We start from the raw sequence: 16396 nt of genomic DNA on the forward strand, positions 1-16396 counted from the left end.
GGTATGCTTTTGAAGAAGGAAAAAAAATGGCTTAATGCCTTTTTTTCCACAGCATTAGATTTCTAGGGGTTGAAAGGACCTCATCTAGCCCATACTCCCGCTGAAAAGTAGTATCAGCTGTGTTTGTCCTTCTTGAGAGATGTTTGCTGAATCTTTTGTTGAAGACTTCAAAAGATCCCCCGGCCATTGTTTTACACTGTTAAACTCTTCTTTTAAAATGTTTTTCTTGGCCCGATTTCTTGCAAACTGCAGTTTAAGCCCATTACTACTTGCTCCATCCCCCTCAGAAGAAAAAATATGAAGATCTGAAGACTGAAAAGTCTGAAGAAAAAATTATTCCCTTTCTCTACCAACCTTTAGAATACTTTCTATTGTACCTCTCTTTCAACTTACTTTTCTTCAAAATAAACAAATTCAGGGTCTTGGATCGCTCTGTATAGTTCGTGTTTGGTAGACCTCTGATCCCACTTGTTGCACTTACAGCAGTTCTCTCTAATTAGCTGATACCGTTCTTGAAGTTCAGGGTGCAAAACTGGGTCCAGTATTCTTGCAGAGACTTTACCAGAATCGATTAGAGCAGAACTAATTCATAGCTTCATGCGAGCTATCTCCTATTTAAGGATCCTGTTGCAGTGATTTTTCCTCTCAGCATCGTAAGTTACCTCGTAAACTTTGTCAGAGTAACAAGAATTTGCAAGTTAAAATGAGGAAGCCCAGTATAAAAAACAATGTTTACGTATTTTGTTGATTTCATTCCAGGAAAATAAACAGGATCATAAATATAGCTGCCGTCTAGCCCTTGTTCTTTACAAACTTTGCTTCGCTCCGTAGTATTTAATATCAGGAGGAATAATTCTTTTCTTGAAGGATGTGCTTTCCTTTATGCCATATACTTTTTCAGCAAACGTGCTGGTTAGCACAGTCAGTTTTGTGCAGGCCAGACTCAAATGTAAATAAATTAAAACTACTTATTGACTTCACACTGGAATAGAGTGGTAGAACAAAATTATGCCTTCAAAACAGTCTCTTTGGCATTAAGTGCCGTATATTCTTTGTGAGAGAACTTGAACCCTGAGGAAATTGCTGGTGATTGCAAGTCAGGTTTCCAGGACTGCCAGCTCAAAAAGAATGACCCTGCTGCTGTGGGAGGTGAATATTTCTGAACAACCAGAATACCGTTTTATACGCGTGAAGTTTGTAGCACCAGTGACTCTAGGTAGTACGTACTTTTCCTGTGGTATCGTTGGTGCTGTCAATAACTTGAGTGCACCAAAACAGACCTTGTTTTCTGCGTGCACCTTACTTTCCAGCAGAAGATTGCGTGGACACGCAGTATATTTCAGTTCTGAAGTCTGGATATTTGGAAGTGATTTATGTGCAATGAAGCAACAGGCCCATAAAAATGCTGAAGGATCTTGTCAAGGAAATATAAAAATTAGCGGCTTAATATAGTTTGAGAAGTACAGCTCATCGCCTTTCTTAGCACCCGCGTCCTCCATACTGCACATAAGAATCTGGCATTTTTTCATTTTTTTACAGTCTCTCTAGCAATGACTCATTCCCATATGCCAAAAATCTAACTGGCTTTATTTTTGAAATAAATTAACATGACAGGTATCATGAAAAATGAGCAGCATTCCTGCTTCTTATATGTTCTGTAGAATATATCTGTTTTAGGAGGGATGCTTTCTGACTAAGTTTTTACATTTGAAATTCAAATACGGAGCTGCCTGAAAGTTAATGTGCGCATCCACAGCGACTGCTGTCGGCAGACATGAGCTGCCCACGGTCTGACCTGGCCGGAGCCAAGCCGGAGCAGCCTGGAGCCTGTGTGTCCGTGGTGGCACGGTGCTGTGCCTCCGCTCGTGCAGCCGCAGAGCTTCCAGCTGGGAGCTGGCTGCGGATCGGCCAACTTGCTGCCAGGCACTTGGCTTTGGTCTGTCCACGGCCATTGGCATGCGCCTACCCTTTATTTTGTGGTTTACTCTGGCACAGCCGCTAGGTGCGCACAGTGATGAGCGCTGCCGGACCGTGCTGCTAGTGCAGGCAAGGAGGAAGTGGCAGTAGAGAACTGGAACCTCAGGAGGATACAAATAAATGTGTATAGGTACATACAAATTAGTTACTTTAAGAACAGTGCTAATCCTGGGTTCCTTTTGTCCTTTTTTCTTATAGGCCCCAATGTTTTCACTTATATGTTAGAATAAAGAAAACAATAATGTGGATGTTTCTGTAAGCAGTTTGCGACCCATCGATCGTTTGGTTGGTTGGTTGATGTTTTTTGGGGGTATTTTTGGGGGGAAGGGCGCTTCTTAAGAAATCACATATGGTTTATAGAGATCTTTTGTAGACGGAAGAGTGCTTTCTGGCACACTCAGTGTAGAATATCGAGTGGTGTCACGCTAGTGTGGCCAAGAACAGCCCTCCGTGTTCTGTGACAGTGAAGTCTCTTGCTTTCAAGCTGTTGGGTGTGAGAGAAATTTCATACTTGGTTTTAAATACTGCCTGGCTTTAGTTGATTAAACAAAAAATATATATATTTTTTTATACACACACACACACACACACACACACACACACACACTAGTTCTCAGTATTTTAGTTATTTTCTTAACATTTAAGAATGGTTCTGTTTAGCATTTTTAAAGAGGAGATATGTGACTGTCTGGTTTTTAAATTAAATCTGTTTTGAGTCGACCAAGCACGTCATTGAATAGTCTTACCAGTCTGACACCAGTTCCAAGGCATGCTGTAATTCTCTGCAACTTCCCTACTAACGCAGGGTGACATTTTGGGAAGGAAGGGGAAATTGATTGAAAAACTGAAATAAAAATCTCACTGATTTGACATTTGGATTTAAAATATTTCACTGCCTTTTGTTTTTTGAAATAAGAATTATTTCACTTTAGAAATACTAAAATATTATGTGTTAAACTGTTAAATTTAAAGAGATTCAAACAGCTAAGTGAAACAAAAAGAGAATATGGTACTTTCCTGGTTCTTTTCTGCTGTATTTCAGGTGTTAGGTTCATCACTTTAAACTTTTGACATCTCATACCCTTTCTGCACACATGCTTTCTGCTGTGATCTTTTTCTCTTACATTTCTGACTTTCTTCACACCCTATTCGTTTAAACACATGCTTTGTTTTCCCTGCTTCCCGGTTGAGCTTGCTGCCTGTTGCAGCCTCCCTCGCGTTTCCTGTCCTGCTGCTCAGAGCCCTGCTGCATATTGGATATAGTAACTCGTATCGCTATGAACAGTTAGTGCTACATACCTTACAGCTCAATACAGGGGAAAAATGAGAGAGGAAACAAAGCACGTGGAGGTGATAGCATGCAACTTAATGCTTCTTATATGCGTGATTTAACAAACTCCAGCAGTGTTAGGGTTTTTCAGTAGCCTCTGCCCATTTTCTCATTTGTCTGCACTCATGCACCTGGCCAAAAGCTGTGTATTTGATAAGAATTCTGTTTTAAGGCCAGCCAAGAAATAAGGGCTTTTATTACTGTCTGACTGATCACCGCAGAAGCTGTTTTGGTCCTGCTGGAGTATTTTGTATGATGCAGAGATAATTGCCACCATTGTAAAATATTTGCACTGAGAACCATTGACATAAAACACTGGATTACACAACGCACAAACTGAGCTGTCAGCTTTGTTGTTTGGTGAATCGGAATGTGTTGTATATTTTGACTTTCATTTTTCTTGGAAGATCTTCATAAAGATTAAAAAAAATTAAATTTGCTCTGTTCTGTATTCTCAAATACAAAGGTGGCATTTCATGTGAAAGTTTAAAAGTTGCTGTTGCTCTTTTTTTTTTCAATCTGATACCTAAGTGAAAGGAATAGTATATAAGAAGTCTGTAAACATTTCTTTGGGACTAAGTTCTTTTGCATTTTGAAGCCACAAAAATGGTGTTTTACTTAAGAGAATGTATATGGGCTTGAGGCATGGGAAATTTTGAAGACTGGGAAATACTGCCACTTTTGATAGAAACTTTTGCAGCTCTCTGCCTTCCATGTCACCCCTGTGGTTGTGTCTCTTAGCACATACAAGCCCGGTGACATGATGCGCAGTGATAGAGTTCATGTCTGCACAGCATAATGCAATGTGACACATGACCCTACACATCCTATATAAATCTCTTCCCAAAATTTTGTTTGTGGATGCTGAAAAATGGTAGGGACGACAACTTTGGATCCATACAATATAGATCACTTGCAGTGGAGCTAATGGTCAGTATGATGGCCACAAAAAAAGTTCTTGTCTAAGCAATATCAAAAGCTTAGGGGACTGCATTTTTGGAACATCAGTTCTAGAACGTGTCTGCTGCAGTTTGCCCTCTTTTTTCATGTCGAGAATTTGGCGCCTTTTATGTCTTCTGGCCCTTTTTGAAAGGAACAAGTCCTAAATGAAATAAACTTTTTTTTCAAGGAATTAATAGGACTTTACGTAAAAGATTTAGTTTGAGTTTCTTATCTAGACCCTTCGTAATCTACTGCCAAGCTTTCTGTTTTTAGGTCAGGTTGTTGTAGACATTTGGCTTCTGTATTGTTTCTTCAGAAATGCGATAAAACGATTCATAAACAAATAAATATCCTGTCTGACTGCAAGCGTTCAGCAAACTAAACTCTTCAGTGCTTCTGCAGTAGATCTGACTGACCCAAAAGTGAGAATCAGGAGACAAAATACAGTTGTCTAAAGACAAAGTACTGTTCTGCTCTGATCTTCTTGGCACATGACCCTTGGCTGTTGCACTGGTTTTGTAGTAGTACGCGAGAACAGTAGGAAATGGATGAGGGAGAGTCCTCCTTTTCCTGCCTAAATTCTCCTGCAGAGCTTCAGAAATGTAGATGATCACCGTAGCGTTCTCATAACCTCTACTTAGGTGTTCAAGCATGACTCCTTTCTGTCGGAATAAAGAGACCCAAATAAACTGCAGGATTGCTATTTGAATGTCTGATAAATCCTTGAATTTTCTGATCTTTATAATGTCTTTGTGAATGTAATATGAACAGAAACATTTGAAATTAAAAAGTATACATCATGCATAGTTGCAAACCCAAACAAAACAAACCTCACTAATTATTGTAACTACATTTATTCATTTATATACATATGTATATATACCTAGAGAATTTTTTTTTCTTTCAGGTGCATGTTAAGAGTTCTGGATTCCTTTGGAACTGAACCAGAGTTTAACCATGCCCATTATGCCCAATCTAAAGGTCACAAGACACCATGGGGAAAATGGAACCTGAATCCACAGCAGTTTTATACAATGTTCCGTAAGTATCCCTGGATTCAAAAATAATTTGGCACTTAAGAAAGGAATGTTCTCATTGAGAAGATTTTTTGTATTATTAAAGGCCAGTTCATGGTTTCATAAAATGTAGGGAGATGGGATGATTCATAATTGCCTGTAGACTGTGCAAAATCTCTGTAGTACTTTCATTCAGAAATCTGAAAAGCACAATGTGAGATTAATATAAATAATAGCAGGGAAGTTTTATCTCAGGTTACCTACAGAAAGTGGTGATTGGCTTTTCCTTCAAGTGTCTCTGAGTTCACTTTTCTTATTTTTGGCTTCTCAAATCCTGCTACAGTGTGACAGGTTTTTGAGGTACTTGCTAGAGTGATTGCATTTTTATAAACTGCATTGTTCTTATATGTAGTCATATTAAGCTGAAGATTTTGACTGTGTTATTGTATTTCTGCCTTTTTTCCTCAACAACTGAGCAGCACAATTCCTTTTCTATTTCTTTACATTCAAGATTCATAAACTGGTACTCAGCAAAAATGATTTTTGTCTCCGTAATTTTTTGGCAGATACTGTCAAGATTATCATCTAACTTGTTTTCCTTTTGGGAACATTCATCCTGAGGTGAACTGATTCAGATTTTTATCCCAGTGATGTACAAAGCTATTGAAAAACTAGAATGTGAGAATAACTAAATATTTGAACAATTCAAAAGTGGATTAGTGTATTTCACTACTGCTGTACATTTTTGAAACATCATTAAATATCTTCCAAATAGAAGAACTAAAACAGAAACTCAGCAAAAACAATCTCTGAACTGTGTACGAATTGGGTCTGATTAAATGTTTTCAGTGACCTACTCTGGCCCTAGTCTTTGACTTTATGGGGTTAGGTTCTAGAAATTAAGGATCTTTTTTTTGCGTGTAGTGGTTATTCAAGTTTGTTATCTCTGGAGGGTGCAAAAAGCCTCACCATGCCCAGCCAGCTTGAGGGGAGTGAGGTTTAGCAAAAAGGAAAGAGCGGGTTGTGTGCAGCTGCATCTCAGGCCAAGTCTATAAAGAAACTCTTGATAGTGCCCAGCATGACCCGTGAAGTTTGGTAGGATTCCATATCTAAAACCAAGGCCAGGGCAAGTACAGTTCTCTCTGAACAGACCTCACAAACTTTTCACTCTTCGTAACAGAAGTATACACACTGGTGTCTGGTTGACATGCCTTTGAATTTAGCTGCCCTGTAAAATTCTTGGAAGAGGCATGTTTTGTCTGTCAACATTTTCTGTGCGAGTTTTTCCAAAGAAATATAAGTGAAGGTTGTTCAGCAGATAAAAGACTGCATTCACACTTGTTTAAAAGCAAGTAACAAAAAGCAGGGTGAGGAAATGTGGCTTGGAAGTGGTTACAGAGTTTTTACCTGGATGGTAATAGACCATCCACAGAATGTGTTCCGCATCCACAGACTTTGCTTTTTACTTCCTCAGACCTTAGCTAATATTTGTTGGTTTATGTCCTGAATGGAAGCCCTAGGCTTGATTGTGCTGTGCTTAAGTAGTCCGGTTGTTCAGAAATTTGTGTGTGAGGTCCTGCTCAAGAGAGCGCACAAGGTGATGGTGCACTTGAGGAAAGTAGTTGCGTGAATACTTGTGGTCCAGCTGTGTGCTCTGAGTGTGCTCTGCTCAGCCCCACTCCATGAAATGTGGAAGAAGGTAAACTTTTCCCACAGAGAAATTCTCTGTTATGTCGCCTCTGTTACAGGTGACTGTTACATTCTCTTGTTCAGAGTAAATCAGATCATAATGAATTATCAGAATAGTCAAACTGTGTTGGAACTTGAAGAAATAACCATTTCAGGTTTTTAATACTAGAAATGACTGCTGTTTTTTCCCCTGCAGGAAAAGTGGTAAGTAGATTACAAGCAAACTCATTCTGAAGCATGAGTGGTTACAGTGCAATAGATTTTTCAAGGATTTTTCTTCTTTTTGTACTAGGTGCAAAAGAGTCAGCATGTTTTGCGATACTTAAAATTTATTTATTTATTTATTTATTTATTTATTTATTTTCTCTGTTGCAGAGGTAGCACAGTCTTTATTGGGTTGTGATTAAAAAGTTTGTTGTGCATCAGTAAGGATTTTATCTTAGTTTGGAACCCTGAACAGCTTCCCAAAATCCACAGACTCTTACTGTGTTTTGAGGACTCTGGTTATAAGGGCTGAAGATTATTAGTGAACAACAAGCAAGCCATATTCTAACTTGTGGTATATTAGCAAATTGCTTCACCATGTTCTCTGAGTCTTTCTGAAGCATGAGTTTGTTCCCTTTTTATGTTTTTTAAATTCTTTTATGCAAAATAACAGCACTAGTGCTTGTAAAAGTGCATGGTCTTGCTTAAATATCCTTCTGAATGCTTCCTGTCAATGGTCTTTGAGGCAGTGAATACCACCAGTTGATCATAAGTGCTAACTTTAATAAAGTTTTTTTTTCTTTTGAGTATGTACTGCCTTGCTTCTCCTTTGAATGCAGTCTGTTATCCAAAAACATGAAAGGATGGAAAAATGCTCTTCTGAGGCATATTTGCACTGTGCCATTTGTTATGCTAAATTCTAACAAGTCCTTGGAGCTGAGCGAGTGCCTGGCTGTTGCTGAGGAATTTTTTGTGAAAAAGAGTAATTGTCATTGGAAAGACTAAATTTAATGACAGAGGAAAATATACACTGTGTATGACTTCTCTTCTACTGCATTATGCAGTTGGCTGATTTTCAAGAATCAACAAGAAAAAACTCATAGTTGCAATAGACTTTTTTTCTTTTAGAACTCTGAATGTAGGTTTAGCATGGCATTTGTCATGTCTGCATGTGCATGGCATGTGTCATGTCTGCCTGGGCTTCTGTTGTCGTTCTTTTTCTTTTGTTTTTTGGTTTTGTTTTTACTTTGCCAAGTGTGCTTACTAAAATGTTTTCAACTTGTGTGCCAGAATTAAAAAGGGGGAAGGCTTATGTAGGAGTTCCTAGTATTTATTGCAGCATATTTCTCTGTAGCCTTGTGAGGCTATAACACTCTCTAGATATGCATAAACCCCCGTATGTTTTGGGACAGATCTTATACAGTAGGTATGGCTCTTAACTGAAGCCTTGAACACTAGAGACCATCCCTAGAATTAAACACACTGTCAAAAAGAGAAAAGGAAACTTAGTTGTGCTGAGCCTACAGCTGTGGCTCCTCATGGGAGGAGACCAGTGGCTAGCATTACTGGATGTCACTGCTGAAAAAAGACCAGTAGAGACTAAAGATAATATAGATGAGTTCCAAGTAAACTGCATATCCTTTGCATGCACTTTATTTGTCTGGGAACTAGATTAATGCAGAACTTTTGCTAACTTCTTTAGTTGTCGCCTTTTAGTATTTTATGATAGATATCAGTGAGTGAATGAAGCAGTGAAAACTGTATTTTGATTTCTTGTTTTGTTTGACACCATAGGCTAATAATTGGGGTGGATGCATAATGTGTAGCGAGTTGGATGTTTGGGGTTAGCCCTTCCAATATATGAGATGAACCAAAAAAGTTACTAAAGTTTATTTATGCTATTCAGCAACTTAGAGCTTTGTTTTCAAGCATATATACATTGGTTTTTTTAAACTGTTGGTGCTGTGCTCTCTGAGATTGTCAAGCTGGGTTCCTTCTGGTTCTCTTGTCTCCATTAATAAAGCTGAGCACACAGAAAATCATTATCATTGGCCTAGGTCCAGATACAGAATTTTTATTGCAGGCAGGAAATGAGCCAGAAAATAACAGCTTACTTCAGTAGACATGTGCAGCAGGACTTAAAGTTAATAAGAATTATTAATAATAATATAGCAGGCAAATGTGTATCTCAGTATGCATGTAAAGAAGTGAGCTGTTGAATAACGTGTTTCTTACTTTTCTGACAACAGCCACACTTTTATAATATTAAGTGATACTTTAAAAGATTTTGAATATGCTCTATTTCTTACAGCTCATACTCCGGATAACAGCTTCCTTGGATTTGTGGTAGAGCAGCATCTGAATTCTAGTGACATTAAACACATTAATGACATCAAAAGGCAGAATCAGTCTCTAGTTTATGGCAAAGTGGATAGCTTCTGGAAGGTGAGTGTTCCATCCTCATATACGTGGTCAAATTTTTCTTGATCAAGATAATAAGGCAAAACTCATAACTTAGAGTATCCCTTCTCTCGAAATCTACTAAGGTTTTTTTTGGGGGGGAGGAATAAACATATTTAAAGAATTGAGTTAAACATTTTGGAGCCTTTCTGATGAGGAAACATCTGCCTGCCTCAATCAAGACAGATCCTTTACTATTTTTTATGCACTCTTCACTGATAGAAGAAAAACTGCAAAAGCTTCTAGTGTATGTAGCTGTATACAGGTGCATGGTATTCTGAGAGTTGAGTACCATTTCCCTTCTTTGACAAAGGGCTTGATTTATATGCAAACAATTAGGATGCTTATTTTGTCTCCAGAAAATAATACAGTACAAGTTTTTACAGTGCTGATATCAGAATACTGGAAAATGCAGAAGCTGTTTAAAGTAACGGGAGTAAAGTAATTTGAAGGAGTGCATGTTTGGCTCGTGTTGTAGAATGTCTTGGTATCTCCCCATTTGCAGTTTGTTCTTCTGTCTGCTGAATGCTTGGAATAGAGCTGGGATCCTTAATTCGAGTCTTCATCTGGCTGAAGCTCTTGTACTTTCAGTTCCTGATCTTATTATCAGTCTTTCAGGAACAGTTGGACGTAATGATCATCTATACTTCCTGACCTGATTGGTAGGAAATACATATCAGCAGAACAACCTGTTGAGTAGTAGTTGGATCTGAGAACAAGGGTTTTGCTTAGTCACCAGGATTTTTTAGCTGGCATATATAACTGTATCAGTTTATTCTGTCTGCATCAATTCAGCAGTATGTATTAATAGCTTATATGACTGGAGGAGAGCCTTGTAACTGTCTAGCCTCAGAGGTTCTGTATGACACACGGGATATTCATGAGCTGATTCAGACAAGAACATGGCTTTTTGGAAAAGAATATCTAATCTTGATTTTTAAATAGCATGCAATGGAAGCTCCACGACTTTCCTTGGTAAACTCCTTAAGTAATTGCCCTCTCTCTTAAACTTCTACATTATTTCTGATTCAGATTCCCAAACTTTTAATTTCCATGCTTTGTATCAATTATACACTTTGTCTACAGGATTGATAGTGTTTCTGTTACCCTGTAGGAATGTATAAGTTGAAGTCAAAGTCTTCTTTCTGAAAAGCCTATACTGAACTACTGAAAGCTTTGTGCTTCCTAATCCTTAGGTGTTCTTGTGTATATGTTTTCTCTGAACCTTCTCAAGATTATTCACTTTCTTCTTGAAATGTGAATGCTAGCAAGGGGCACATTGGCCATACCAGCACCAAAAGAAAAAGAAACGCTGTATGCGTTATTACACATATCCCCTTTTCACCAGTGGGAACTCATATCAAGATGACTTCTCAGCCAAGACCCTTCTGTCCTTTTTTTGGAACTGCTGCTCTTCAAGACACTGCTTCATTTTATAAATATTGCCTACCTTTTTTCTTCCAAGATGTATGATGTAATATTTAGCCATATTAAAATGTATACTGTATGCTTGTAACATCAAGCACATCATAACTGGAACTTGCAGTCTGGCATGCCCATGCTTCCTGTGCACCGGTACAATCACTGCAGATAGGGCTTGCATCAGTGACAGTGTGGAAAGTCTTACTGAGAGTGATAAAAATGCAATTCTTCTGATCAACAGAAAGCTTGAACTAGTCTTGTGTCTGTATAATTTGCTTATTTCATGTTTCCTTCATTTCCCCAGTTTAATGCTCTTTTCATCTGCCACTATGGCTTGTACTGAACCCAGACTAATCTATTTATCCTGCTATTTTTCTTTATATTGGATATGGCCAATTAACGAAAGTGTACTCTCCACTGAATACATGTGTCACTGCTGCTTCTAATCGGTCATTAAGAGAAGCACAGGGTGGAGGGGAGAATGTTCTGAATCCCAGAGTGAGGGGCTTTTTAGGAATATCACTGGCAAATAACTCGTTGCAAATAAACCAGTCGGATCTGAAATGGAACTGAGATGCACACAAGATACGAGACTGTCAGTTCAGAGTGATCTTCTTTTTCCCCTGGAGGGGGAACCAGAATAGCTAACTGCCGTCAAGGTTTCACATAATTATGGATCTATCTCCTTTTCTGCATTCAGCTTGGCCTGTAGAAAAAAGGTTCCAAATTCCTTGTCATTTTAATTTTGCTAGAAATCTCCATATCCCCAGCTCTGCTGATATGCTGCATGACTGGACAGAACTGGCTAGCTTGCACCACCTGTTTAAATTGTTTAAACTAACCTCCTTTATTGCAGCTAAAGAGAATTATGGATTGCTTACAGGCAACGTTCTGCCTTGCCACATCATTTGAGTGGGATTAAACTCTGATATGAAGATGATGAGTAACAGGGAGAGGAATACAGTGAGCTCTTCTGACAGTTCTGCTGGATACAGAAAAAGATGTCAGCCCATGGCCTGAGACCAGTGGCATTAATCCCATTTTATAGTGGGGATGTCCAGATAAGTTTTGATGGAGATCGTGAAGCATGTATGCTGCAGAGACTGCAGGAAACCTAGATCATCTTGATCATTTCACTCTGTTAACTAAATCAGTCTTAAGTGGGTTGGGAGTACAAACAGGAGGCGCTAAGTGCATTTCTAAAGGTTATCCTTATAGGTAAACTATCAAGGCAACATTTGCCAAGCTTTGAATGTGTGTGTTGTAATCAAAGGTTTGAGTTTTTGTCTGGGATTTCTGGCAGTACTAATGACTAGCGACCTCTCTCTGCCTGAGTGAAATGGAATGAATAAAATGCAAGTGAAACCCATAATACTCTCCATTATCAAAACTGGCTTTAATTACAGAACATTTCAATTAAAAGGGAATGTTTGGAGCCTTTCATGTTGTCTTCACTCCTGTTTAGGTAGAAGTCTTTTCTTTGTTCTTCTTCATGCAACTCCACATCATACTATTCTGTTATTTCTACACTCAGTCCTTGGTAGAAAAGTGAGTCAGGATTCAGTTTAAATTATTTGCTGTGTTTTGTTTTGTGGAATGCCACAAGAGAAGACAATTTTGCCTGTATCAGAAAATAGCCCTGAACATGTAATATACAGTCATAAGATGCTTACCCGCAGAAAGTTTGTATTGCAATGTATTCAAGTACAGCTGCACTAAAAATATTTAAATATTTAGAGGCAAAATAGTAAGTTTTGTTAATAGTGCTGCTTAACAAGATGGGAATTCTTAAATGGTTACTGTCTGCGTAACAAGTTTTGAAGAATTGGATATAGGAGATTGTTACTTTTTAGCTTGTTCTTAACAGGAAATTACATAATCAAGGTTGTTCTTGCTGAACCTCTCCCCTTTATAGCTCCTTGGGATATATGTAATTTCCCCAATTCTGTGCCTTGTTGGATGGGGTGGGAGGAAGAGAGTGGGGATAAGTCAGAGGAGAATGTATTTCTAGGATGTGTTTCTATTACTAGCGCAGATCAGTGTCTTGTTGCAGCCAATGTTGCCTTTGCCTTCCTTCTGATTTCCTTCTGATTGGTTTTTGTGCTTCATCATTAGCAACATAGTTTGAACATTTTGTTTCATGTTTGAAGCTAGAAGATACAGAAGAGAGGGGAGAAAAAATCCTCACCCTTTCTCTCCTGCACAGTCAGCACACAACAAACTTGTCTTGGCGTCTTCTCATTTCATCTTCCTCCAAATTTGCAACAGCACTGTGGCCTTTTCTATCTTATATGTACACTTTTGAAGGCTTATTCAACACTTATTTTGAAATAGCTTTTTAAGAACCACTTTAAAGAAAGGACAGGTCAGTGATCACCTGGGTTGTTTGCTTTTCCTTTCTTTTTGCAGCACTTTGCACCTACAAAATGAATTAGTGAGGTCTTATAATCACAGAGTCTCAGAATCACAGAGTGGTTGAGGTTGGAAGGGACCTCTGGAGATCATCTAGTCCAACCCCCCTGCTCAAGCAGGGTCACCTAGACCACATTGTACAGGATTGCATCCAGGCAGGTTTTGAATATCTCCAGAGAAGGAGACTCCACAACCTCTCTGGGCAACCTGTTCCAGTGCTCTGTCACCCTCACAGTAAAGAAGTTTTTCCTCATATTCATATGGAACTTCCTGTATTTCAGTTTGTGCCCGTTGCCTTGTGTCCTGTCTCTGGGCACCACTGAGAAGAGTCTGGCTCCATCTTCTCTACACCCTCCCTTTAGATATCTGTATACATTGATAAGATCCCCTCTCAGCCTTCTCTTCTCCAGGCAGAACAGGCCCAGCTCTCTCAGCCTTTCCTCATAAGAGAGATGTTCCAATCCCCTAATCATCTTCATAGCCCTCTGCTGGCCTCACTCCAGTAGTGCCACATCCCTCTTGTACTGAGGAGCCCAGAACTGGCTCCAGATGTGGCCTCACCAGGGCTCGACCTGCTGGCAACACTCTTCCTGATGCACCCCAGGATACCATTGGCCTTCTTGGCCACAAGGGCACGTTGTTGGCTCATGGTTAACTTGGTGTCCACCAGCACTCCCAGGTCCTTCTCCGCAGAGCTGCTTTCTAGCAGGTCAACCCCCAACCTGTACTGGTGCATGGGTTTATTGCTTCCTAGGTGCAGGACCTTGCACTTGCCTTTGTTGTTCTTCATGAAGTTAATGATACTGGTTAACACAATCATCTACTACTATTTGATTATCACAATAACAACGCATGGACTGTTTTTGTTCCTGTGATCTCACCTGTTTTCTCCTGTACCCCTGCAGTATTCTGCTTCAGCTCTTGTAGTGCACAAGTCTGTCCCATTGTTAGTCCTGGAAACTCTCATTCAAAGGACAGGGAATTCCTCATCGGGCATTGGCGAGCATTTGACGGCAATGAAATCGGCAAAGCTTGCAAAAACCTTAGTGCAGACAAAGCGCTGGAGCAAACTTCGTGGATGAAAAAAAGGAGTGTTCAAATAAGCAAGGAGTGTTCAAATAGCTAAAGATGAGGAGAGGGAACTGAATGAGCAGGAATTCCAGCAGATCGTGAAGAACGCCAGTTTTTACTGAGACATTTTATTCTTTTTGTACGCAAAGATTATTTATGTGCAAATAAATACTATGTACATGCTAATGTATGTCTTGTACAAATATATGTGGTAGATATCTAACCAAAAGGCCATAAATGGACATTCAGGGAAGAGCAAGAGCATGGCAAGTTTACATAATACTTCCCTTGCATATTTTCTCTCCCCCCAGCTGTTTTCACTGTGGGGAATTTCCTGAGTCTAGTTGTCTATTGATAAACTGTCTGTTGACAAACTTTTGAGAGCTCAATTAGAGGGCTCTTCAAAGCACTTGTCTAATCTGGGACCTGTGCAAGCTTTCTTGCCTCCACAGCATTCTTTGTCACGGAGTCCCACAAGCCTCTGACCTGTTGCAGGAAAAGCCATTAATTTTGCTTTTTCCAAACCTGCCTCCTACTAGCTTTGTCTGGGCCTCTCTTGTGTTGGAAGAGATTAGGAATAATTCGTCGCTATCCATGTGCTTTATGCCAATCGTGGTTTTGTAAACCTCTTTTATATTCTGCCAAGTTGCCTTTTCCAAGCTGAAGAATCCTAGCTTAATTAGTTACAGATTTCTGTAGTTAATGACAGAAGCTATTCTCTAGCTTGTATTCTTGTTGCCCATCTTAGAACGGCTTCCAGGTCTCTTGGGTTCTTTTTGAGAAGGACCAGAAACATGCACAGTATTCAAGGACAGAGAGGACTGTGCATTTATAGAAAGGTGCAGAAATAATCTCTTTAGACTATTGGACTGACTTTTTTTCATGGAACTCTGTATCATAATGACAAATCTTCATTTCTGAGTAGTAGTAGTCAGCTCAGGTCCATCATTCTTTTGTGAGGCTAGGTTTGTTTTTTTCACATGCATCACTTTACATTTATTTACATTGAATTTATCTGCTGTTTTATTTCCTAGTCACTCAGTCTCTTAGGTTACTGAGAGGACTTTTTCAAAAGATTTGGAACTCCAAGTATTCAGTGTTGTGGTGTCCTTCTGCATGCAGCATTTTGAAGCTGGTTTTATTTTACTACTGCATTACTACTCAAAGTAGTGTGTATTAGCTGCACACCTTGTCGCTTCCTATTCCCTTTTACATACTGAGTGTTCATTCAAGAGAGTGATTCCCTTCTATCCCAGTGAGACTTAGCTTTTGAGAACCTTTAAAGAATTTTTTTTGAAAATTGTATGCTACACAAACTGAATCATCCTTTTCTGTACACTGATTGGCTTCTTCAGAGAACTCTACCAATTTGAGAGAGAATTTCCTTCTGCAAAAAGAATTGTGTATCCTTATTCTATTATCTTTAATATAGTTATGTAGACATAATTCTGTGTTCTAAGTTTCAGCTAATTTGTTGACTGTAAAACACTTGCTAATCTATAATTACTAAATCTTCACCAAATCCATTTTTTTAATTCAGTAGTCTGCATTAAGTACTCCACGGTTAACAGTTCGACAGTTTCATATTTGAGCTCCAAGAGACATCATCTGTTCTTAGTGACTTATCACTCACTATATGTTTAGCTCTCTTAATACTGTTTTACACTGAATTTGCCAGTGTTTGTGCTCTCTTTTAGTTTCCTCTGTAGAACAGGAATTCCATTATTCAAGGATTTCTTGAAAAGTCTTTGACAGCGTGACACTTCTTGAAAAGAGAGATTTTCAAAGTTTACACAATATTCATTTGTGTCATAATCTCACTTTAGAGTTATAATTGTCATACACTATATACCACTGGACTTTGGCTTGCCATGGACTTGACACTTTGGCAAATAATCATCCAGGTGTTAGGACTTCTAGACTTACCACTACCTGTTTAGGAAATACACAAAGATCTATGCCAGTAGTTCTTATTTTTCCAAAAAACATTCATCAAGCTTTATACAATCATTGTGTTTTGACTTTTTTAGTGTGAGGTGAGACTGAGTATACGAGCTGTTTTATGTATGCTTTGCAGTCTGAACTTCAGCCC

The 16396-nt window shown here is 38.9% G+C and overlaps 1 protein-coding gene across 6 annotated transcripts in view; it reads left to right on the forward strand.

Annotated features, from left to right (window-relative positions):
• Positions 1 to 16396, forward strand: part of MGAT5 (alpha-1,6-mannosylglycoprotein 6-beta-N-acetylglucosaminyltransferase) — a 140269-nt gene that overhangs the window by 89275 nt on the left and 34598 nt on the right. For all 6 annotated transcript variants that reach the window (XR_010884609.1, XM_067299359.1, XM_067299358.1 and 3 more), the window contains exons 10-11: positions 5157 to 5290; positions 9251 to 9384. Coding sequence is in view for 5 of the 6 variants with exons in the window: in XM_067299359.1 (XP_067155460.1) it covers positions 5157 to 5290; positions 9251 to 9384 (268 nt within the window). In the remaining variant the exon portion in view is untranslated. The remainder of the gene's footprint in view (positions 1 to 5156; positions 5291 to 9250; positions 9385 to 16396) is intronic.

The sequence above is a fragment of the Apteryx mantelli genome, chromosome 6, assembly GCF_036417845.1.
Source record: "Apteryx mantelli isolate bAptMan1 chromosome 6, bAptMan1.hap1, whole genome shotgun sequence".
NCBI lineage: Eukaryota > Metazoa > Chordata > Aves > Apterygiformes > Apterygidae > Apteryx > Apteryx mantelli.